The sequence below is a fragment of the Opisthocomus hoazin genome, chromosome 5, assembly GCF_030867145.1.
Source record: "Opisthocomus hoazin isolate bOpiHoa1 chromosome 5, bOpiHoa1.hap1, whole genome shotgun sequence".
Taxonomy (NCBI): Eukaryota; Metazoa; Chordata; class Aves; order Opisthocomiformes; family Opisthocomidae; genus Opisthocomus; species Opisthocomus hoazin.
Window position 1 is genome coordinate 10,481,693 of NC_134418.1, and position 23,995 is coordinate 10,505,687.

Below are 23,995 nucleotides of genomic sequence, written 5' to 3' on the forward strand. Positions count from 1 at the left end.
TGCTGTCCTGAAACAAACTCCCCAAACCAGGGCAATTAAGAGACTATAAAAGTGGTCCCTGAATGAACTTGTAGCAGCTTTATATGCTGTTGCAACACACTTGAACCAAATCAGTTGAATTTTCTTATTTGAACAGAGTTTCTTTACATGAGGAGTATAGCACTTCCCTTCATTATTTTTTAAAATTAGGGAAGAGTTATTTCTAGACAAAGATGAGTTACTGTCACTGGATCAAAGCTTTCATTTTTGTTCCCCACTAGAGAGACCATTTCCCCCAGAGATCATCCATCCACATTACCCCTTCTGCTAGCTACAAGAAGTCCTTCTAGACAAAAGCAGATGCTTCAGACACCGACATCCAGGACTTTTGAACGACTTGGGGCTCACTTTCTTCTGTATCATCTCCCAGTGTCTGAGAGTCAAGGGATCACAGGGTAGCTTCCTTTTAAATATATTTATGAACTTGCAGAAGTGATGATTTTTCTGTTTATATCCTCAATTATTAATTTCCAGCGTTCTGCAGATAAGCCGAAGAAAGTGAAATTAATTTAAAAAACCAAAACAACTCCAAAACAGCAGGCTTCACTGCTGCATAATAAACAGAAAAGCTGCTAACGGAGCGACACTCACAAATGGTCTTGGCCATAAAAAATAGTTATCAAGTGCCTCAAAATTTGATCTCGGAGGCTCCCAGAATGCAAAGGAATGCAAAGGAAAACGCATGGTACAAGTCCTTCACTAATAAAGCCAGGACAGCCTCAGTGCTCTTAGCGCTGCGGACACACACCTCCTCACGATGGAGGATCTCTGCCCGGGACAGCCCAAGGCAGAGCCACCGGCTCAGCCCCTGAAGGATGAGGGATGACCTTCTACAAACTGCCCAAAAAGGCTGAGGCACTTCAGAGTCGTTTTCAGACACATCTTCTCAGAAAAACTGACATTTTCAGCACCTTTTATGGGACACTGTCACAGGGAAGTTATCAGCGCAAATGCTGTTCAGGACTATTTCATCCCACCATCTCCCCCGCACTGACAAGCTCATGGGTGCCGCAGCCTAACTCCACCTGAACACCTGAAAGCTGGCCACTGCTGAAATATTACCTAGAAAGCAGGCACCTCGAGAGCCCTGCCTGCTGCTGTTTTCTTTCTTTTTTATCATTAAATCAGCAAATAAAGTCGTGGCAGTAACAGCAACATTTTATTGCTGTGTGAAAAACCATGTGAAACTGCAAAAGTAGGTAAATAAGGCTTGCTAGAGTAAGACATAAGTTTAGTGCTTGCTTAAGTGGCATAAGTGCCTGGCACGGGGCTATTTTCCGAAAATAAGACCTCCGTAATGCCTGAGGGAGTTACAGCTAAAGGCTGGCTGGCTCTGCCATTCCCCCTCACAGCGGTCCCTCGCATCCCGGGCTGCGTCAGACATCTCACGCTGAGGAGAAAGAGCGGACGGCCATGTCGCTCAGCAGCTGGACAGGAGCGACAGCCCCCATTACAGCCACCCGTGCCCCGCAGCAGCGGGCAGGAGGCCTGGAGCCGGCCCTGCTGTCGGCTGCGTCGCTTCGCAGGCAGAGGAATTTTCTCTTTTGCAGACAAGGCTGGTGAGAACCCTCACAGGCTGGTGGTTGTTCACAGAGAAAAACCAAGCAGAAGACAAAACAACTTCATACCTTTGAGTGAAAAATGAGAGAAAAATCATGCTTCAGAGCCTTCATGTTTACTGAAAACAAGAGAGAAAATGAGTTCATGAAAGACTAATTGCCCGGTTTGTTTTACGCATGAGCCTCAGCACTCCTAGCTCACGTAGTTGCAGCTTGTTTTCAAAGAGACCAATTATTTCATTAAAACATTATCTTCACACTTCCGGATCTGCTATAACGAGTCTTCTCTTCTTTATCCTTCTGGCCTAATATTTTGCCATTCTTTGGTTTAAGACCAAAGAAAAGAGAGCCAAAGGAAAAGAATGAGAGTCTTGGCAGTATCTATGATTTACTAACAGCTATTAAAACCTGCGATTTAGGATCCGTCCCTTCTCCTGCACGAAGGAAAGGAATACTGCAGGAATTTAAATGCCTTGGTGCAAGACACCCATGGCAGCTCAGGCAGCTGTAAGGACCTGTGTGGCAGGATGCTCTTGCAGGTAACAAGGATGCCAAATGAGGGCTTGAAATGAGCCTGTGCCTGGGAACTTGAAGGGCAAGATCAGAAAGCAATAGGGATGAAAACTCCTTGCGTTGTCTAATATTGCCTCTAATATTTCACTGTCTGGAAGATACCCAAAGAGGCTATATAAGATATCTAGTTTACACACAGCAGAAACTGAAAGCTGGGTGATGGGGTGGGGTAAAGTGTGAAAGAAGGGGAAGGGAAATGGCTAACAAACCTTCAAAAGTACTCAGAAGGATGCCCACAGAGCAGATTTCTTCCAGACAAGCAACATAAATAAAGCGTAATTCAGTGAAGTGTTATCATCAGAAAACAGAGTTCACAGTAAGCATCTGACTCTGCAGCATAAATCTTTGTTACAAATACAGACGTTCGAGCAATCACAATCCCTCTGACGAAGCAGAAAGCAGAAGCCTCTGTGCCTGCCTGTGTGGGAATGGAGTGCTGCAGTCTGGGCACTCGGTGGAGAGATGCTATCGGGGGTTGCCACGGAAACCGGAGGATGCAGACCCAGCAGCTTTGACTTTGCATAAACTGACAGCGAGTTCAGCTGGGGACGAGACACCAAGAACGCTGGTGATTTCCCCCAGCTCCCAGGCAGGATCGTGATGGGGCTGCGCTTGCAGCTTTCCTGCAGTCAAGCCTCCTGCCTCCCCGGCCCACCCTTTGTGTCCCCCCGCTGCGTACAGGCACCACCACACACCCACCCCATCCTCCTCCTCCCCGGCCAGGCAGCACACACAAAGGTCATCTTCCTCGCCCATGGCTTCCATCCGGCTTCCTCCACACCAGGCTGCTGCGTGACAGCTTTGAAGTATTTTTGAGCTTTCTGGACCAATACCCTTATTCTCTGGAGAATACCCTTATTCTCTGGAAGCAGAGATTTTATTATTATTATTGAAGTTCTTTTCATTGCAGAGGGAGCACTGATATCCCACCTCCTTTTAGAACGACGGAAGGAAGGAGGAAACACCATATGATTCATACAGATCTAGAAAGGATCACCTCAGAGTTTAATGTCAATTTTTTTTTCTGCAAACAGCCTTGATTCTGAGGGAACCTATCATACAGGGGAGTCCAGCACCAGGTGATTTACTGCCACCTTTGGCAATGTCGCTCTTATCTTCTCATCCCATATCACTCCCGCTGTGCTATCCCCAACAGGAAAACTGCAGTGGAAAACAGTCGTGGTTTGGAGAAGAGAGATCCCCTTTTTCCCTCCAAACCCTGAAGTGATGTAAATTTCATTTTAAAATGTCCCTTTAGGATAAATTTCTACTGTTCATTTATTTATACACACCTGAAGGCAGCATTATTTGCCCATAAATATTATGTATGTTAATTCAAATGCAATCTTAAACTTGTGTGCAGGCTTCCCATAAGACTTCCCTGTTGTTGCACCACTGAAGCCGAGATCCTAATGCCACAGAGCTGTAACATGGGTTTTCTTCAGCGAAATGGCATCCCAAAGCCATGCATTAAGTCCTCTGCAAAATAAAATTCATTCTCATAAAACTCACAACAGTTATATCCGACACAAGGAGCAGAAAAAGTCAGCATTGGGTATTTATGCTTCATAAGAATAACTGTGCGGGTAGGTCCAGGGAGCACTATTTTCGTCACAGGTTTGTATCCCCCCCAGAAGACATTATTCAGATGTGACACAGACAGATCATGTGTGAAGTGGCTGCTGACAGAAGGTATTTCGGGAAGGGAGATTTTCAGCTGGTGGCAAGGGATAGCACTAGGCAACGTTAAGTGACAGGCTAGTGTGCCAGCTCTGATTTACCACCCCTTCTCCATATCAGCGACATCCACTTCCAAATTATAAGTCATTTCTTTCATGTTACTTGGAAAAGTGAGAAAGACTTAAGGCCAGTTTGTTTGACAGGACGGCAGCCGTCACTCCGTGTAAGCAGACCCCAAAATGAATGAGCAATCCAGCACATGGAAGTACAAAGTCCTGACACTTTAATTATCTGAAGAGATTACAAGATGAAAGTTTTCACTGAGGCAAATGTATATTAGTATTGATATAGTCATTGTGCTTTTCAGTAAGAGAAATAGGAGTCTGTATTTACATAAGAAACTATAGTGTCTGAGATCTTTAAATATCATATTTATGGAAATGATTCTGAATTACAGCATTTACAAAATAAAAACAAGCTTGAATAAATATTCAGTCCATTAAATAAGATTTTTTTTTTCCACAGAAGCGACTTTTTGTGCATATTTATTTAACAATTGAAGTTTGTTGTATTTTTTATCCTATAAAAGAAGCATTAAATTTGTTGGTTTCTCTTCTAAAAATAAAACTGCAATAATCATTGCAATGTGAAGCCTGAGATTTAAGCCTGAATAAGTATCATTGCTTGCACCACATTACCCACCTCCCACCAATCGCCCAACTCCATGCCTTGCCACTCTGGTGAATGCCAACACTCGAGGATTCCATGAGAAGGATTTCAGGGAAATAATAATAATAATAATAAAAATATAAAGAAGGTGAGGATAACACATCATAGCCAACATTGTCTACAAACAGCATCATAAGGCTTGTGCAGTACACATAAACTAAGTGAAGCTGTTTCATCCAATTCAACACAACAGTGGTGCCAAACTGTTGTACCCTTATATGGCTCATTAACACTGAATATTAAACCACTTAACAAAGGGAATGTCTCCCCAAAAAGAAGTTAAAAAAAAAAAATCAACACTGGCCAGTTCTGCTTTATCATTTTGCATGACCTTTCTTGAGCATGATACTGCAAACAGCTTCCTCATCCTTTTTTGTATTTACCACTTTGAAAGGCAGCGTGTACCACCGCGAGCCAGGAAAGGGGACACAGCACAGCGCTCTTGATCTCCTTTCCTCTGTAACCACAGCACACGCTGCGTTGCTTTTCACGTGGCTAACTCCACGCACGTCCAAACGCCTCTGAAACCTCAGTGCTCAGGGAGCTCTTACTGCAGGTAGTTTGTGCAAGATCATAGCGTGAATCCATGTGAGTTACTTCTTTCCTCTCCAAGTGGAGACAAAAATTAATCCCTGGTGTTTCAAATAAATACAAATGTCTTCTGAGTTGCTAGCATGAGTGAAGTAACAGTATGCAATATTTTACACAGTTACTCTGCCAAATGTGGACAACAAGTACCCATCTCTGACTGACCATTCTGTAGGACCTTTTGAATACATAATTAAGTATTTGCCTTTTAAAAACCATTTGCAAAACTCAGTATGGGAGAAATACTTTGTCACATCTACTGAATTTTGCTGCTAAACTCTTTCAAAAATATGTATTTTAATTTTAATTTGTTTGGTAACCATTAAGTTTTAAATACTGATATAGAAACCAAAGCTCTGTGTTACAGCTTTATTAACAGGATTTAGCATAAATGATGCAGATTATAGATACTTCCAAAACTCCAAAATATGGAACTGGAAGTTGTAAAACTTCATTCTTAGAAAACAACTTGGAATTATTGCTCTGCTCAGTAAATGAAAGGCAACAGAAATACAGTGCTGAAGGACTGGGCAAGTCCTGCCTGACCAACCTAGTGGCCTGCTATGACGGAGTGACTGCATCAGTGGGCAAGGGAGAAACGACAGATGTGATCCATCTGGACTTCTGTAAGGCCTTTGACATGGTCTCCCACAACATCCTTCTCTCTCAAGTGAGGAGATACCGATTTGATGGGTGGACTGTTTGGGGGCTGAGGAATTGGTTGGAAGGTCGCAGCCAGAGGGTAGTGGTCAACAGCTCGATATCCAAATGGACACCAGTGACAAATGGTGTCTCTCAGGGGTCCGTAGTGGGACCAGTACTGTTTAGTATTTTCATCAGTGACATAGACAGCGAGATGAAGTGCACCCTCAGTGAGTTTGCAGATGACACTAAGCTGTGTGGTGTGGCTGACACACCAGAAGGACGGGATGCCATCCAGAGGGACCTGGACAAACTCAAGAAGTGGGCCTGTGTGAACGTCATGAGGTTCTACAAGGTCAAGTGCAAGGTCCTGCACCTAGGTCAGGGTAACCCCTGCTATGAATACAGGCTGGGGGATGAAGGCATTTAGAGCAGCCCTGCTGAGAAGGATTTGGGGGTACTGGTGAGTGAAAAGCTGGACATGAGCCACCAATGTGCACTCACAGCCCAGAAAGCCAACCATATCCTGGGCTGCATGCCCAGCAGCGTGGCCAGCAGGTCGAGGGAGGTGATTCTGCCCCTCTGCTCCACTCTGGTGACATCCCACCTGGAGTCCTGCGTCCAGCTCTGGAGCCCTCAGCACAGGACAGACCTGGACCTGTTCGAGGGGGGCAAGAAGAGGCCACAAAAATGATCAGAGGGCTGGAACCCCTCTCCTATGAGGAAAGGCTGAGAGAGTTGGGGCTGTTCAGCCTGGAGAAGAGAAGGCTGTGGGGAGACCTTATAGCAGCCTTCCAGTACTTAAAGGGGGCTTGTAAGAAAGATGGGGACAGGCTTTTTAGCACGGCCTGTTGTGATAAGACAAGGGGTAATGGTTTTAAACTAAAAGAGGGTAGATTTAGACTGGATACAAGGAAAAAATTTTTTACAATGAAGGTGATGAAACTCTGGCACAGGTTTCCCAGAGAGGTGGTCGATGCCCCCTCCCCGGAAACGTTCAAGGCCAGGTTGGACAGGGCTCTGAGCAACCTGATCCACTTGAAGATGTCCCTGCTCACTGCAGGGGGGTTGGACTAGATGACCTTTAAAGGTCCCTTCCAATCCAAACTAATCTAGGATTCTATGCTTCAGGACCCTCAGTGCTTCCTATGTGATTCACAGAAAATTTTGCCTTTGCAAATATTCAATACGGATTTGAAATAGTTTTGCTTTAACTATTCCTAGCATAGCTAGCAAAAATCTAGTAATGGGACAGTTAAACGCCAGCAGGAGGGAGAGCGCTGACATCCACAGCCATGCTGGTATTCTAGTGAGCACAGAAGTGTCCGAGCTTCGGGACTGATTTCCTGGGATGGACTAGTTCACCACCTACTCTGTTCCTAGCATGTAAGATAAGCAGCAATGCTTGTTCAATTCTGAGCCCTGTTTCCTTCCACACAGTGCATTTGTTCTGCATATGGCAGCGTAACATCAATGTTATAAATTTATGGAAGACTGTACTGTAGCCTTAGAGCTACAGACGCTTCATACTTCCCTTTAGCAGCTTAGTAAAATGCAATAAAAATTGTCTGTACAAAATTTATAATAATGGATGTCAAAGCCTACGTGCCCTCATGGGGTCCCTCTTTCAAGTTAATTCTTGGCTCAGGTCAAATACATCAGTCCGTGTAAGACTCCAGGAGACACCAGTAGTTTAATATGTCAGATACCAGCTTTGTCACTATAGAAAGGAGTGACATGGAACATGTAACAGTGAGTGCAAACACGGACAGGCTTCATCTGACCATAGTGAGGTAATGGAGCAGAGTGAGAGGAACAGCGGGAACAGAAGATCTGAAAAAAAAAAGAGGGAGATTTCAGTTTAGTTCCTTTGAAGATCTGGACGGGACAAAATTGATTTCAAGAGAGGGGAGAGAAGACGGTATGCGCTGGGCTCCTGTGAATCAGCAACACCAACCTCCCTCAGCACAGCAAGCGAAAGCCCTCTGCAGGCAACTCGTAGCCCGATGACTACTGAATCTGACCGCGCTTAGCCGCTCTGACGCGCGTGCCCAAGCGCTGGCTTTAGCCAAGGCAGGCCCATCTGGCTCTGCAGGTCACAGGGGAAGGCAGCTCCACCAGAGATGAAAAGAAGCATCTCCCTCCACTGGCTTTAAAGAAAGGCTAGGGGAGTATTTGTGAGTATCTCCAAAGTTCCTACTCCTGTGAGGCCACTATGAAGTTAACAAAAACAGCTTCTCTACCCGCTTCCTTTTTAACTTGTACACCAGCAAGCAAGCCAAACAGGACTGCAGAGTTCTGGCTTCCCGAGGCACACGACTGCTTTATTCTCCCTCGCTCCCTCTTCCTCCCCCACGAACTCACAAAGCAGCAGCTCTACACGCCGCAGTCCTCCTGCAAAGGGTTAGGAAGAAAGCAAAGGGACACGCCGTCCCTGCAGCCGAGCTGTGCATCGCCGCTCACAGCGCGGGTTCCTGCGGCTTGTTAAAGCTCAGACCATTAGTCCAGAGTGACTCTGGATTCGGGGTGTTTGTTCCAGGATCTCAACAGGGAGCTCTGCTTTTTAGAAAACACGTACTTATTGCTGCATAAAAGTCAAAACCCTCCCCCTCACTTTCTAAACATCAGCTGAGCAGTTGACAGCCAAGACATACAAAAACACTTGTGACTTGAAAACCCTGGCCAAGCATTTCGCTGTGCAGCTGAGCATCTGTGGTACACATAAATTTGCTGTTCTCTCTGGCAGATTTGCCTGAGTCATTACCTTGCCACAGCTCCTACAGTGGTGTTTCCTGCGAATGACGGTGAAAGGAGCCTTGCACGCAGTGCAGTAGCTGCAGACTTCATCTGGAACCCAGTCAGGGGGATCTGTCAGAAACACAGCAACAAATGGGAACATAAATCAAAAGGGAATAAAAACAAACATGCGATTAGCAGATCCTCAAGGGAGTAGGGAGAATAAAATATAATGGCAGCTTCTTTCATCCGAGTTTCTCAAGGTGCTTTGTGAACAGGCAGCGAGGCGAGTTCAGGGTGCCCGAGAGGGCTCAACTCCCCCCTTCTCGGCCGGGCGCCCACCTTCGGGCACTGAAACAGCTCACAGCAGCTCTGGACTCAAAATGAAATGCATGCTATTCAAGTGAAAGTGGCAGGGAAAAGGAGATAAGCAAAACAAAGTACGAAGACAAGAAACTGTTAAAGCAGAGCTGGAACACGGGTGTTTTTGTTAAATGCAACCAGCCATCAAAACAACCTTAGAGCTGAGATGGCTCCCAGCCTCTTCAGCCCTCCCTGCAGCAAGGCTGACTGCCTTCCTGCCATGAGGCAAGCAACTCCACAGACAATAAACTAGAAGCCTGATTACTGTCTGCTAAACTATTCAAACTCTTACTGGAAGTCACCAGTAACTACAACAAAGCCACAAAATCAAGTGCACGACTTAGAGAAAGAATTCGACCATTATCACGAACAGCGTGTTTCAGTTGCTTATTTCTCCTGTGAGCTCTCCAACCCCTCATAAAAGACAAGCAGGGAAATGATTTGGTTTTGGCAGAAGGTACTAGGCTCACTTCTGTTGAGCTGCTTCTGCTAGCAACAGGCTGACATGACCTCAGAGAGTCGAAAATTACAAGTGTAGAAATGAGGTAGCCGATTGCTTAATTAAGTCGCTAAAAATCTAATGCAGGGCAAAGCAAGTTCTATCCAGAAGGAATCCACAGACACAGTGAAGATGAACTGCTGGACGTATTTATCAAAGTTCCCTGTATGCAGCTTCTCTCCAAGTATTATTTACAGTATGCAACCAATTGCTGATTTATACACCTGACAAGCAAGATCCCTGCCTCAAGAAGCATATTATCAAACAACAAAATATATGGTGCAGTTAATGCAGAGGTCAAGAGGGCTACAGCTACAGGCAGAAGAAATTTCTTAAATGAAAAATCTACTGTATTCTTCAAACATAACCGTGACCAATTTTCATGTTTATCACATTGCAATATTTGCCAAATTAAAAGTAAAAAGGACAGAGCATTCAGTGCAGAAAATGTTCAAGAGCAGATTAATAAAACCAAAGAGAACTTCAAATCTTGACTCAGTTTTTATAGTCTCCTAAATTGTTTTGGAAGTTAAATTAGTGTGAGGAAGAAGTCTTTCTTTGAATGAACAAACTGGTCTGATAAAGGTCACAGCTATAGGAACAGCAACCAAAACCTGTGTGTGGAGTAATGACCTACGTGGTGAAAAAAAGGAGACTGCACATAGCAGCCTTCACCTCATCCCTGGGAGCAGTTCAGCAGAAGATCTTCTGCGGGGACTACAGAACCCTACTTCAGAAGCAGGCTTTCCTATGGCAGCAGGGAGATGCAGGACTGCCAGCCTAAGTCGAAGCATTCATAGCAGTGAAACCAAGGGATTTTCCATTCCAATTCTTTTCCTTCTCTGCAGCCTGCCTAGCCACTACACATCACTTGCCCAGTGAAACTTACTCCTAGCGTGATGTGGATTTCATATCACTTTCACAGGAACCTCTGATCTGAAACCATGGCAAGCCCGCTGGCCTTGGAGCATCTCCATCTCTCCATTCAGGATGTCCTGTGGGTTATCACATATATTCCAAACAAAGTAACTGAGCCAATAACGATATTCCTGTTTAACACTTGCCATTAGACTACATAGCCTTGATCATGTTTTCAGATATTTAACTATCCCCTTGATTCTCACTAATTTTAAAGAAAGCAAAATTTAGGAAGATATTCAAGCTCTGTGCTGCCAGGTCTCCCTTCCAAGTGAACACAGAGCTGGTGGAAGCAGGTTTGGCAAGATGCCTACTTCACTACCAATGCTTTATCAACTGCATTGTAACGTGGGCTACCATGTGCAGCTAGTTACTAATTTTAATATTCACAGAAAAGCCAAAAAACACTGTCCCTTTCTGTACAAACTGCAGCATGCCAACATGAACAACAACTTCTACAGCAGCTAGTGCCATCATCACTCTTTCACTTAGATCATGAAGTTCAGACATGTTCTAAGCCAGTGCAAGCCCACCACAAAGAGTCTGGAGCTCACCAACAGAAAGCAGCTTTCTTATCAGGTGTTACCATTTGTGGTTGTCTTTTTTTTTTTCCTGTTTTTGCCCCTGAAGTGCAACACTGAAAAAGTTATTTTTTAATTGACCTTGTATGGATTTAATTGTCTCCAGTGGTAAATAAAAAGAAAAATTGCAAAAAACCCCCATGAGAAACAGCAAATTTCTTTTGATAAATCATGACCTTATAAACTCATAATAGCCATATAACCCATAGTTCATGGTTACAGAATTACTTGACTGAGAGATGAATTAATCTGCAAGCTTTGTTTTTGTAATTGCTTAAAAAGAAAAAACACATCTCCCTGGTACTCAATGTATAGAAATAGTATAACCTCTGTACAGAACGTTCTCCCACATTAGGGGGCCTTCTCTTTACCACCAAGCTGGTGTCACACCGGCTGATGCACTAAATTAACACATCAGTAGAGTGAGCTCAAGGACCTGTCTTCCCCCAGACAGTGACTCAACACCAGTAAGGCCCTTCGAGGGGGCTACGCAAGAAGCCCCATTGCTTCTGGGCTTTAGTGCCCTCCTCACATCCCAACTGCTCGCACCAAGCTCTGCTGCACTGCAGCACACCCCCAAATAGTAACACTTAGTTATGTAACAGCTTTTAATATTCAAAATGCTGTACAAACACTAATTGCTTTAATCCTCATCACCCAGCTACAGTTGGTGTGTGGGGAGAAAGCGGGAGAGAAATATCTTGCCCAAAAACATATAGTGGCCCAGTCCTGAAATAACATTCAGATTAAGAAACTTTGAGCCGTCAGCCCTCTGCCTTGGCTCCCAGCTGTGACCGAGGAAGTCCTTACACTGAGTACAAACACAGAGCCTTCATTTCGAGAGCATGCACTTAGAAACGAAACGCAGTCCTGGACTGGAGCCGAAGTGCTCGCACTGGCAGCAGGATGGAGCCCCGAGTGACTTGGTGGCTCCAAGCCCGTGCAAGCCCCAGTGGCAGCGGGATCAGACCCCCAGACCCCTTTCACATGCCTCATCTCCCTCAGCCTTGGGAGCTGCCTTTCTGACTTCCATATATGAATGATTGAGTCATCAGGCTTTTTATAGAACAGCTTTTTGAAATATTCTCTGAAGAGCAGTCTCATGAGGGGATAAAGCTTCAAGATGAGGAGCAGAGCGAGTTATACAAATTAAACCCCTAGCATTAGCCTGCAGGTGTGTTGGAAGCAGGGCAGTAGCACTGCACCCCTAGGCTTTTTATGTTACAGCCCTTCTCCAGGCTGCGCTGCTCCGTTAGCTCTGCATACAGCAGCAAATGGAAACATCCAGTCTCTAAAGCACTGTCTGCCTGTGCTTCAGGGATTTGTACAGGGAATGGACGGAAAACCTCATTCGTGGGCTAATTGGCCCACTGCTTTATGATGCATCGAGAGCAAAGAGATGTCTGCTGGGACACGGATGAAGACCACAGTACAAAGATCAAAGAGGAGGAGGAAAGGAGGGAAGGGATTAACGAGACAGAAAGACCACAGAAATAAATTTTGGAAGAAAACATTAAAAGCATGTGCAGAAAAAAGGCAGGGAAAGGAAGAGAAACAAGTATTTAAGTGAATAAGAAACAAGTCTAGAGACAGGAAAAGGCACAAGATAAAATCAAATAATGTTAAGACTGAAAAAAGACATCTAAAAAAGAGAAACAGTATTCCCAACTCTTAACTATTAGAAAATCTTGCATTATGATCTTTCATAAATCATGAAATTTTGTAGTCTTTTCATCCATTTTATGCTGCAGCTTTTAGAGTTCATCTTTACATGTCTCTGCAACTTCATTAGCTAAAAAAGTTTTTCATTCTATAAAAGTTAAAAATCTCACATAAACCCAAGATGCTGGAGCTTTAAGAAAATCACAATAATTATATAAATCATAGGTGTTGTAAACACTGTCAAAAAAGCACATGCAAATTCATTTTGCTTAAATATGTGCAACAGATCCCATCTAATCTTCCAAATCTGTGCAGTCCCACCTAATCTTACAAAACCAAGGAGAACACCTGTGTGTCCCAGAACACAAGGAGAAGACAGCCTGGACCCAGATCCACCAGCAGCGTTGATTCAAACAAGATTAGCACTCCTTCAGTGGTGCTGAGACACAAGATACTGGGTCCGAGAGGGAAATAATCCCAAAAGTTGTTGGAGCTTGTAGAAGGCCTAATTCAGCAAATCTGTGCTCTAGCAGAAAGCAAATCGGAAAGCACGCACGCCATGACTCCCTGTTGAACAGCAGCCACTAAACCCTATGCTTGTGGCAGTGTCTGCATTATGGCCAGACAATTCAGTGAAAATACCCTTCCGGCATCTTTTGTTTTTATCAAATATTCCTAATGCAGAACTCAAACGGAAAGTTCCTCCTGCGTTGACCTGTATTAAGATTTTTAGAGCACACCATGCGTAACCTGGATTATACTTCTATCAAACTAACCTTAACTGGGCTGTTCCTACAGCAGCCTGTGGAACATACACCACTGCAGCCGTCAAAGTGCATTACCCTCACAGCTGCACCAAAGGGCAGACGGGCTTGCTGGAGCTCTTCTGATGAAAGCAGGAGTTGTAAATTCTCACAGTTTGAGTATGGACAGTAGAGAACAAAGGTGACATGACTTCACCCCTCACTTCAACTGCAGTAAGATGAACCTTTTTGTCTCTTATCACACATAATTTTCTGCATGTCATTCTGGGCCATCTCTGACTTATACGCGATTCCTAGGACGCAGTTGTACCAAAGTAATCTTTATCCTTACTCAGTAGATTCAGTGTTGATTACAGCTGGCTTGAAATTTTTCAATCAAAATAAGTTTTCTGCTTCAACAACATTATTTGATGAAAATTTTGGGCATGAGGAAGAAAGCAGAGGTACAGACTTACTAGCTTCAAGGACAGTTCTTGTCAAACCACTTTCTTAGGATGGAGTTTTTGTGCAAATCTAGAAAGCTTTCACCAGAGCATGGAGCTCTGTAGGCTTGGGCTCAAGCCTCTGCTCTGCCTGATTCCACACGACCTTGAGCAATGATATCCTGTGTCCATTCTGTACAGGTACGGGATCAGCAACTCATTCTTTGGGCAAAATAATTATTCATGTAAAATGGAATAACTCTGACAGAAAACACTGCCTTCCACTGGGATGTGGTTCAGATCTTCACTTTAAATCAGATGGACCACAGACTTAGATCTTCCACATAACCATTGCTACCAACAATTATTAACTAAAAGCAAGCTGACAATGTAGATCTACATACTACATACCACATACCAGAAGAACACTCAATACGTGTATTTTTAGGACAAAAAAAATTCAAACGAGATCAAAATCCCAGTTATGTCATTGTGGAGCTGAATAAGCCTGTGCTTATTCAGTAGCTTATGGGATGTTTTCTCCTGTTTATGTATATGCTTATACAGTACTTCTGGGTTGTTTTCTCCTCCTGCAATAAAGTCTCAACAAGTTCCACACTGTGCTGACAGAGAGGGATAGTCTTTGAACAGGTAAAAGGCTCTGAGCAAGTTCTTAAAATCTAAGTCGGATCAAATTATTGCAATACAACCTAAAAGCTGTACAAAATGTTGTAGTTTTACATGCATGATTAAATATGCTCAGTTGATTGTAAAACATTGGCTCAGCATGGAAAACTTGATGTTAGATTCTACTCTAGCACAGTGTAAGCAGAGCTGCTGAACAAGGAAAAAGTAAAAAGTTACGTGGACAGAATATGTTTGGCCACTGAACTGTGCAACAATTGAACTTCTCTCATTTGGAAAGTGTTGCTGGTCATCATTATAAATAATAGAGTAGCTATGGTCGTGCAGAGGACAAAAGAAAAATTGAAGCATTCAGCCAGAGTTGACAGCTAATTCTCGACTCACAGTGATTAGATTCTTCACATACAGTAGCATGGGTTGGTTTTCTTGACCTTGTGACTTCTGATAGCAACAAGAACGAGAGCTCGAGCCTTGGGACCATAAATTACTGAATTGTGCTCGTGCTGCTGGTTGGAGAGCAGAGAGGACTTGTGACTAGAGAAAAGTAGGTGGGTTGGAATGTGATGAGACGGAAAGGGATCAAGCAGAAATAGCGTGCTGTTGTGCAGCAAACAGATGCTAACACCGTTTGGCAGAAACAGTTATTTGTACTGGCAGCCACAGCAAATCCTTTATGGCTGGAGTTGTAACTAGGTGGCAGAGAGCAAGCCAGTTCTGTACGGATGCTAGAGCGAGGAGGAGTGAAAGTGAATGTATGGTTGCAGAGAGAGCCGAGATGCTACAGCAAGTATTTTCATGGAGCACCAACAGCTTCATAATGCTTTCTGTTTTCCTTGAGAAAATCTGACTTCTAGATGTCTCATGCTTACTCCTAGACAAGCAGTATAACTTTCTTAGCCAGTCTATCACTTCATGACATTGACAATTAAAAATATTCACCTTCCCTCAACTGCAACAGATGAATCTTCCCAAGTAATAAATTACTCCAAAATACATGTATGGTCAACACTCAGATTTGCCAAAGTTCACTATTAAAATCATCAAGCTCACAAGGATAAACACAATGCTCCCAAATATAGTGAGCAGGGACTTATGCTTGATCACATTTACAGATTGATAAAGAAATTAGTATGTAAAAATACTTATCAAGACAAAAAGATATCATCCTCTGTGTGTGTGTATATATGGGAAACTGTTGGCTTATACAAAGGAAGTTGGTGTTGGGGCTGGAAGCAAGATCCCAGATGCATAAATGGCAGAAAGACATCAAACTTCTACTTCCCCAATGTTTGGTTTTTTAAAGTTATAATACATATTAAGAATGACTCGGCTCTGTCCCGGCAGGGACACACTTATACTAGGTTACCTAAGAGTCATTTTCCTACATTCTCAAACGCGGAGGTTTGCTTTAACTCATGTGCAACCCCCAAGCTGCCCACTCTCAGTCCCATGCAAACTGCTTGCTCAGCTTATTATCCAGCAGTGGTTTGTCCCAAGCTGGAGCTCAGGAACTTCCAAGTAACCTTCTCCCCAAGCAAGGCAGTACCACAAAAGGTCCCGGGACACAGGCCCCTTCTGCTATTACTGCAATTCAAAGCAAGGACCACTGGTAGCAAAGAGCCCAACCTGTTTTTTTCTGATCTACCACTACAATTTGCTTTGAGTTTATTCCCAGAATGTTGTCCCCATGTTCTGGTTCAGCTGCCGCCGGCAACAAAAGCGCCACGCGGCCGCCCCTCCCCCCGCCGGCGTGCGGAGGAGAATGGAAAGAAAGAGGCAGAAACTGGTGGGTCGGGATAAGGGCAGTTTAACAGAACAGCAAACGGAGGGAAACAGGAACAACAACGATACAGATAAGGAGAAAACACGACAAAACCAGACCCGCTCTCTCGGATCGCACCGGCGCCGCATGCTCCCGAGCCGCGAGTGCGTTCCCGCCACGCCACCCCCCCCCCCCCCCCCCCAACCGGAACCCAGCGTGATGTCACAGGGTATGGAATACCGGGCTCTGTTTGGCCAGGTGGGGTCAGCCCCCACCCCCCGGCTGTGCCCATTCCTGGAGTCCGGTGAAAATTAACCCTGTCCTGGCCGAACCCAGGACATTATCCACCCCTTATTCCATAGCGTCTACGTCATGCCTAGGTCCCCCATTGTCCAGTTGATCACCACCACTTCTCCTGTCTCCAGATATCATTCCCTTAGTCTATGGATCATCACTCTAAAGTGTCCGTTGAGTTCATTTAATCCATGACTTCAGGCTCCATCTGTCATAATGGTCTTCCGTGGCAGGAAAGGTGATGTGTGGTGATGGGCGGTCACTTGCTGCATCTGGAGCTCACGGCTGATGTATCTGGTGCGGCCCGTGCCCACAGTCTGCAGGAGATGTTGATCTTGATGAAGTTGCTGGATGCCAGTTGTTGAAAACCAGGTCCAGTTCCATCATCGCTGTGCTCTGCTAGGTTTTCATCAAAAAAAGTCCATCCTTCTTTAATCTGGACGATTCTTACTATGCTACTACTGGTACAAAATGTAACAATTGTAACAGTGATAACAGACAGTGACAGGGTTATTCAACAATTAACTTTATACAATTTATTTATGGACTATTCTCACCCAAAATCAAATCCCCATGAGGCACACATCGGACTTCCCCATCCTTCCGCATTACCCACCAGGTACACCCAGGTCCTTGAGCAAAGGCAATCCCGCGGACAGGCTTGCCTTTGCCCGAGGCAGGACTAACCCAAACCGTCTTCCCTAACATGTTCCGCATGTGCACTACAGGGACTTTATCCCCTTCCACGGGGCACTGAGGTTTTGACTGGGCAGGACCAGCCCGGTTGGTGGACCCTCTGGTGTTAACCAACCAGGTGGCCTTTGCTAAATGAGTATCCCAATTTTTGAAAGTCCCACCCCCCATTGCCCTCAAAGTGGTTTTTAGCAGCCCATTGTAACGTTCGATCTTTCCAGAGGCTGGTGCATGGTAGGGGATGTGATACACCCACTCAATACCGTGTTCTTTGGCCCAGGTGTCTATGAGGCTGTTGCAAAAATGAGTCCCGTTGTCCAACTCGATTCTTTCGGGAGTGCCATGTCGCCACAGGACTTGTTTTTCCAGGCCCAGGATGGTATTCTGGGCGGTGACATGGGGCACAGGGTAGGTTTCCAGCCATCCAGTGGTGGCCTCCACCATTGTGAGCACATAGCGCTTGCCTTGGCGGGTTTGTGGCAGTGTGATGTAGTCAATCTGCCAAGCCTCCCCATATTTATATTTTAGCCATCGTCCTCCATACCACTGAGGCTTTACCCGCTTGGCTTGCTTGATTGCAGCGCATGTGTCACATTCATGGATAACCTGTGCAATGGTGTCCATGGTCAAGTCCACCTCTCGGTCACGAGCCCATCTGTATGTCGCGTCTCTTCCTTGGTGGCCCGAGGTGTCATGGGCCCACCGAGCTATAAAGAGTTCACCCTTTTATGTTGCCAGTCCAGATCCACCTGAGCCACTTCAATCTTAGCAGCCTGATCTACCTGGTGGTTGTTTTGATGTTCTTCCGTGGCCCGACTCTTAGGGACGTGGGCGTCCACGTGACGCACTTTTACAGCCAACTGCTCTAGCCGGGCAGCAATATCTTGCCACAATGGGGCAGCCCAGATAGGTTTGCCTCTGCGCTGCCAATTGTTCTTCTTCCATTGCTGCAGCCACCACCACAAGGCATTGGCCACCATCCAAGAGTCGGTGTAAAGAGAGAGCACTGGCCACTTCTCTCGACTGGCAATGTCTAAAGCCAGCTGGATGGCTTTCAACTCTGCAAACTGGCTGGACTCACCTTCTCCCTCAGCAGTTTCTGCGACTTGTCGTGTAGGGCTCCATACAGCAGCCTTCCACCTCCGCTGCTTCCCCACAATGCGACAGGACCCATCCGTGAACAGGGCATACTGTTTCTTATCTTCTGGCAGCTGGTTATACAGTGGGGCCTCTTCAGCACGTGTCACCTCCTCCTCTGGCGATGCTCCAAAATCTTTGCCTTCTGGCCAGTCCATGATTACCTCCAGAATTCCTGGGCGACTGGGGTTTCCCATTCGGGCATGCTGGTTGATCAGAGCAACCCACTTACTCCACGTAGCATCAGTGACATGATGCGTAGAGGGGACCCTTCTCTTTGAACATCCAGCCCAGGACCGGCAATCGTGGTGCTAGGAGGAGCTGTGCTTCAGTGCCGACCACTTCTGAAGCAGCTCGAACGCCTTCATATGCTGCCAGAATCTCTTTCTCAGTGGGAGTATAGCGGGCCTCGGATCCTTTGTATCCCCGGCTCCAGAACCCCAGGGGTCGACCTCGGATCTCCCCTGGTGCTTTCTGCCAGAGACTCCAGGTTGGGCCATTCTCCCCGGCTGCGGTGTAGAGCACGTTTTTAACATCTTTCCCTGACCGGACTGGACCAAGGGCTACGGCATGAACTATCTCCCGTTTAATCTGTTCAAATGCCTGTCATTGCTCAGGGCCCCATTCAAAATCATTCTTCTTCCGGGTCACATGGTACAGAGGACTTACAATCTGGCTGTAATTTGGGATGTGCATCCTCCAGAAATCCACAACACCTAAGAAGGCCTGTGCTTCCTTTTTGCTGGTTGGTGGAGACATAGCTGCTATTTTGTTGATGACATCCATTGGGATTTGACGGCACCCATCCTGCCATTTTATCCCCAAAAACTGGATCTCTTGAGCAGGTCCCTTGACTTTACTTCGCTTAATGGCGAAACCGGCTTTCAGAAGGATCTGAACTATTTTCTCCCCTTTCTCAAAAACTTCCTCCGCTGTGTCGCCCCATATAATCATGTCGTCGATGTACTGCAGATGTTCTGGAGCTTCACCTTTTTCCAGTGCAGTCTGGATTAGTCCATGGCAAATGGTGGGACTGTGTTTCCACCCCTGGGGCAGTCGATTCCAGGTGTACTGGATGCCCCTCCAGGTGAAAGCAAACTGTGGCCTGCACTCTGCTGCCAAAGGGATGGAGAAGAATGCACTAGCCATGTCAATTGTAGCATACCACTTGGCTGCCTTTGACTCCAGCTGATATTGAAGTTCTAACATGTCTGGCACGGCAGCACTCAGCGGTGGTGTGACTTCATTCAGGCCACGGTAGTCTATTGTCAGTCTCCACTCTCCAGTAGATTTTCTCACTGGCCATATGGGACTATTAAAGGGTGAGCGAGTTTTGCTGATCACTCCTTGACTTTCCAGTTGACGGATCAGCTGATGAATGGGGAGAAGGGAGTCTCGGTTGGTACGATACTGTCGCCAGTGCACCGTTGTGGTCGCGATTGGCACCTGTTGTTCTTCAACCCTCAGCAATCCCACAACGGAAGGATCCTCCGAGAGACCAGGCAAAATGGACAGCTGTTTAATTTCTTCCGTCTCCACAGCAGCTATGCCAAAAGCCCACCGATACCCCTTTGGGTCCTTGAAATACCCTCTCCTAAGACAGTCTATCCCAAGGATGCATGGAGCCTCGGGGCCAGTTACAATGGGGTGCTTCTGCCACTCCTGCCCAGTGAGGCTCACTTCAGCCTCCAATACACTCAGCTCTTGGGAACGCCCTGTCACTCCGGAAATGCAAATGGACTCTGACCCTTTGAACTCTGGTGGCATTAAAGTACACTGTGCACCAGTGTCCACTAGAGCTTTATACTCTTGTGGATCTGACGTGCCAGGCCACCGAATCCACACCGTCCAATAAACATGGTTGTCCCTTTCCTCCACCTGGCTGGAGGCAGGGCCCCTCTAATTCTCGTCACAGAATTTGCTGCTCACCTGCTGTAAAAATGACTTGGAGGTCCCCTCCAGAGGATCGGAATCAAGGTCAAACTGTCTACCTGGTCTGGAGAGCTGGCTTCTGGAAACTGGAGCGGCATTTTTCCTAACAGAATCCCCTTTGGTGATTGTTTTACCTTGCAACTCACGTACTCGTGCCTCTAGACTTGAGGTGGGTTTTCCATCCCACTTCCTCATGTCCTCTCCGTGGTCACGCAGGTAGAACCACAGGGTGCCCCGTGGTGTGTAGCCTCTGTATTCCCTCTCCTGAGCAGAGAAACGCTTGTCCCTAACAGCTGAGACACTGGCCCGTACAGGTGGGGAGTAGGACATATTCCTGTGTAGTCGCTTGACCAGTTTCTCCACAGCTGAGACAAGGGAGGAAGAGAGACTTTCCTCATATCGCCGGAGCCTGACAGCCACCTCATCCACTGTTGGTGCCTCTTTACCTTTCCAGTCTACTATTGCCAGTGAGTTGGCATATGAGGATGGTGCGCTCCGCACAAACTTCCTCCACATGGATTGTGAGCACTGGAGTTCATCTGGGTCTGTGGGTACCTGCTCATCGTCTGTGTCACAGTAAACCAGCTCCCACACAGCTAATTCCCTCAAGTACTGAATACCCCTTTCCATATTGGTCCACTTGCCAGGATAGCATACAAAATCGTCACTGAAGGGGTACCTCTCCCTCACCCCTGAGAGAAGTCTCCTCCAGAGGCTGAGGATTTGTTCCTTTTTCCCAATGGCCTTGTCAATGCCCCCATCCCTGGCCAGGGATCCCAGCTGCTTGGCTTCCTTGCCCTCTAATTCCAAGCTGCTGGCCCCATTATCCCAGCACCGCAGCAGCCAGGTGACAATGTGCTCTCCAGGGTGGCGGCTGAAATCTTTCCTCATGTCTCGCAGCTCGCCCAGGGACAGGGACCGGGTGATGATCTCTGTCTCTATCTCCCGTGATGACCCTGGCTCATCATCATCCCTCCCGGAGCGATCTGCTCTCTTTGCATCTTTCTTTAGTTTTACAGGGGCGACTGCTACCAGCACAGGTTGGTCATTGGGCTCAGCTGCACTACCTGCGGCTGGAGCTGGAGCAGCTGCTGTGCCTGCCAGGGAAACCGAGGCAGACCCTGCAGCTGTGGCAGCGGCAGTGCCAGTCGGTGGGGCTGTGACTGCCTGCTGGGCTGGAGGGGCTGCAGGGCCGGCTGGGGGGGCAGCGCCAGCCGCAGCGCCTGCCACTTCGCTTCCCCCCCTTTCCCCTTTAAGGCACTGAACAGTGTTGAACAGGGCTCGGTAGGCATGGGCCAGACCCCAGCACATTGTGGTGATCTGTGTCTCTCTGGAGTTCCCAGGGTGGCAGCACACTTTTTGCAGATATTTTACCAGATTGTCCGGATTCTGTATTTGTTCAGGGGTGAGTTTAAAACACACCGCAGGTGCCCACTGCTCTAGACACCTGTCCATGCTGTCCCACACACCCAGCCACTCACAGCTATCTGGCCCCGGGGCAGGTCTCTGCACGATGTTCTTAATGACTTGTTTAACCCTAAACAAAAGCTGAAACCCATTCAGGAGGCAGAACAAAAGGAGAGTGCTGGCCTGAGCATCCCACAGGTGCTCGAAATTCTCAAAAGCCGTTAGGACCAGCCTGAGGGAGAGAGGGGGGGCGAAAGAGTGGGGGAAGGTATCCCCTTCGGTTTTCCCCACAGATTGGGTTTGATTACTAACAAATTCTAAGACATAGGACCCGAGGTACGGAAATGACCGCAGTGCCGCATGCAAACACAAGCCTAATTTCATGCACAGTGATGTTATCATATCATAAGTTGATATCATACAGTACAGCAAAATCATCATCCTGATCTTTTTTTCCCCGAGGTAACAAACAGCATGGCGGCAAACACATACAGCAAGTAAGGATTTACGTAGCACAGGTATTTGATCAAAGTCAGAAACATTTTTACCAGCGACTTTAACTAACACAGTAAATGCATATAATAAATTTTAACAAAATCTATGAAAGCAGTTTTAACACCCGCTGCTCAGCCCTGCCGTTATCCCCGCTCCACATCTGGGCGCCAATTTAATGTTCTGGTTCTGCTGCTGCTGGCAACAAAAGCGCCACGCGGCCGCCGCTCCGCCCGCCGGCGTGCGGAGGAGAATGGAAAGAAAGAGGCAGAAACTGGTGGGTCGGGATAAGGGCAGTTTAACAGAACAGCAAACGGAGGGAAACAAGAACAACAACGATACAGATAAGGAGAAAACACGACAAAAATCAGACCCGCTCTCTCGGACCGCACCGGCGCCGCACGCTCCCGAGCCGCGAGTGCGTTCCCGCCACGCCACCCCCCCCCCCCCCCCCAACCGGAACCCAGCGTGACGTCACAGGGTATGGAATACCGGGCTCTGTTTGGCCAGGTGGGGTCAGCCCCCACCCCCGGGCTGTGCCCGGTGAAAATTAACCCTGTCCTGGCCAAACCCAGGACACCCCACCCCGCTGGCCATCTTCTCCATCGTACCGTATTTAAAACTCATTTATGGAACATTGTATTAATTCATCTTCTAGTCTAGGAACATACAAATCTATTTGGGTTTACATTCTCTCCCTATATTAATATAGTGCTTTTTATACTCTATGAAGTATAATATATATGCTTCCTTGGAAAAAAGTCCTAGAGCATTAGAACAGCGAAGATGAACATATACACCATAGGCTCCTCTGTACTTTCACAAAATGCTTTTGTTTTGGCATGCCAATTAATCTGCAGTTTATTGTATTTCAACCTTCAGAAGGTCACAGGATTTAACTCTTATACCCTTGCCAATGTCAGCTGGCTCATAATAAACATTCATATTTGTTTTACGACCCAGACCAGCTGGTGAGTTTTATATACAGTAAGAATGAGAAATCTGACAAAAACAAGTGATTCATCTTCATAATCTGAGTAGAGGCTGGAACCTTCAGTAGAATCTTAAAACCATTTATTTGTTCAGGTTGCTGGGCTTGCTTTCTTTTTTTTTGCATCCAGTCAATGGTAATGAAATCTTAAACACACTGTACTTTTGGTAAGAGGGATTTACTTGATAATTGGAAAAAGCTTTCCTGGCAGGTAGCTTGCTGGACTTTCTCAGTTTGATTTATGCTCATTTTCTGCCACAACGGCAGAAGGGAGGAGCTACTGATGTGCTCATTTGCTTTAAATCATTTTCACTTTCAGTTGAAATCATTAAGGGTGACCTGAAGTGTAGAAATCATGTACAAAAAAAGGATGTAACTAATTTTGGTGCAATGCTGTCAACAGATTGGTGCAACGCTCTCAGACCTTCAGTTGAATCCATTTACAGCGATAACTGCGGTGTAGTCCTGCTGGTGGCCCGTGGCCCAGATTTGGCCAGGAGGACAAACCCATCCGGCTTGCTGAAAGAAATAGGGCACAGTGTTCATGCAACAAAGGTTGCCTTAACCATCAGGCATCTTCATCTGCACCCAAACAACATCCAGCACAAAGTCAGGGGCTGTTGTTTTCACAGTGGCCAGAAAAAATGAGCAAGGCACATGGCTGCAGACGTTAAAATACTGCTGTAAGTTTATGCCCCATGCTGGATGTCTTAGGGATAGCAAAAACATGTGTATCATTAGCTATCACTGCATACCTCAGTAGAAAAAAAAAGTCTGTACAGCGTTGCCAGCAGTGACAACTTGTGACCTGAAGGGACAGAGGCTTGGAATATGTTGGAGGAGAGGGGACAGAACTGGCGTTTCTACAGTTCCCACAAGTTCAACAA

The 23,995-nt window shown here is 46.3% G+C and overlaps 1 protein-coding gene across 3 annotated transcripts in view; it reads right to left on the bottom strand.

Moving 5' to 3' along the window:
* Positions 1-4,130: 4,130 nt before the first annotated feature.
* Positions 4,131-23,995, bottom strand: part of ZFYVE28 (zinc finger FYVE-type containing 28) — a 177,302-nt gene continuing 157,437 nt past the window's right edge. For all 3 annotated transcript variants that reach the window (XM_075420388.1, XM_075420389.1, XM_075420387.1), the window contains 2 exons: positions 8,575-8,678; positions 4,131-7,643 (listed from right to left, as the gene is read on the bottom strand). In XM_075420388.1, the coding sequence (XP_075276503.1) occupies positions 7,512-7,643; positions 8,575-8,678 (236 nt within the window). In that variant the 3' untranslated portion in view covers positions 4,131-7,511. The remainder of the gene's footprint in view (positions 7,644-8,574; positions 8,679-23,995) is intronic.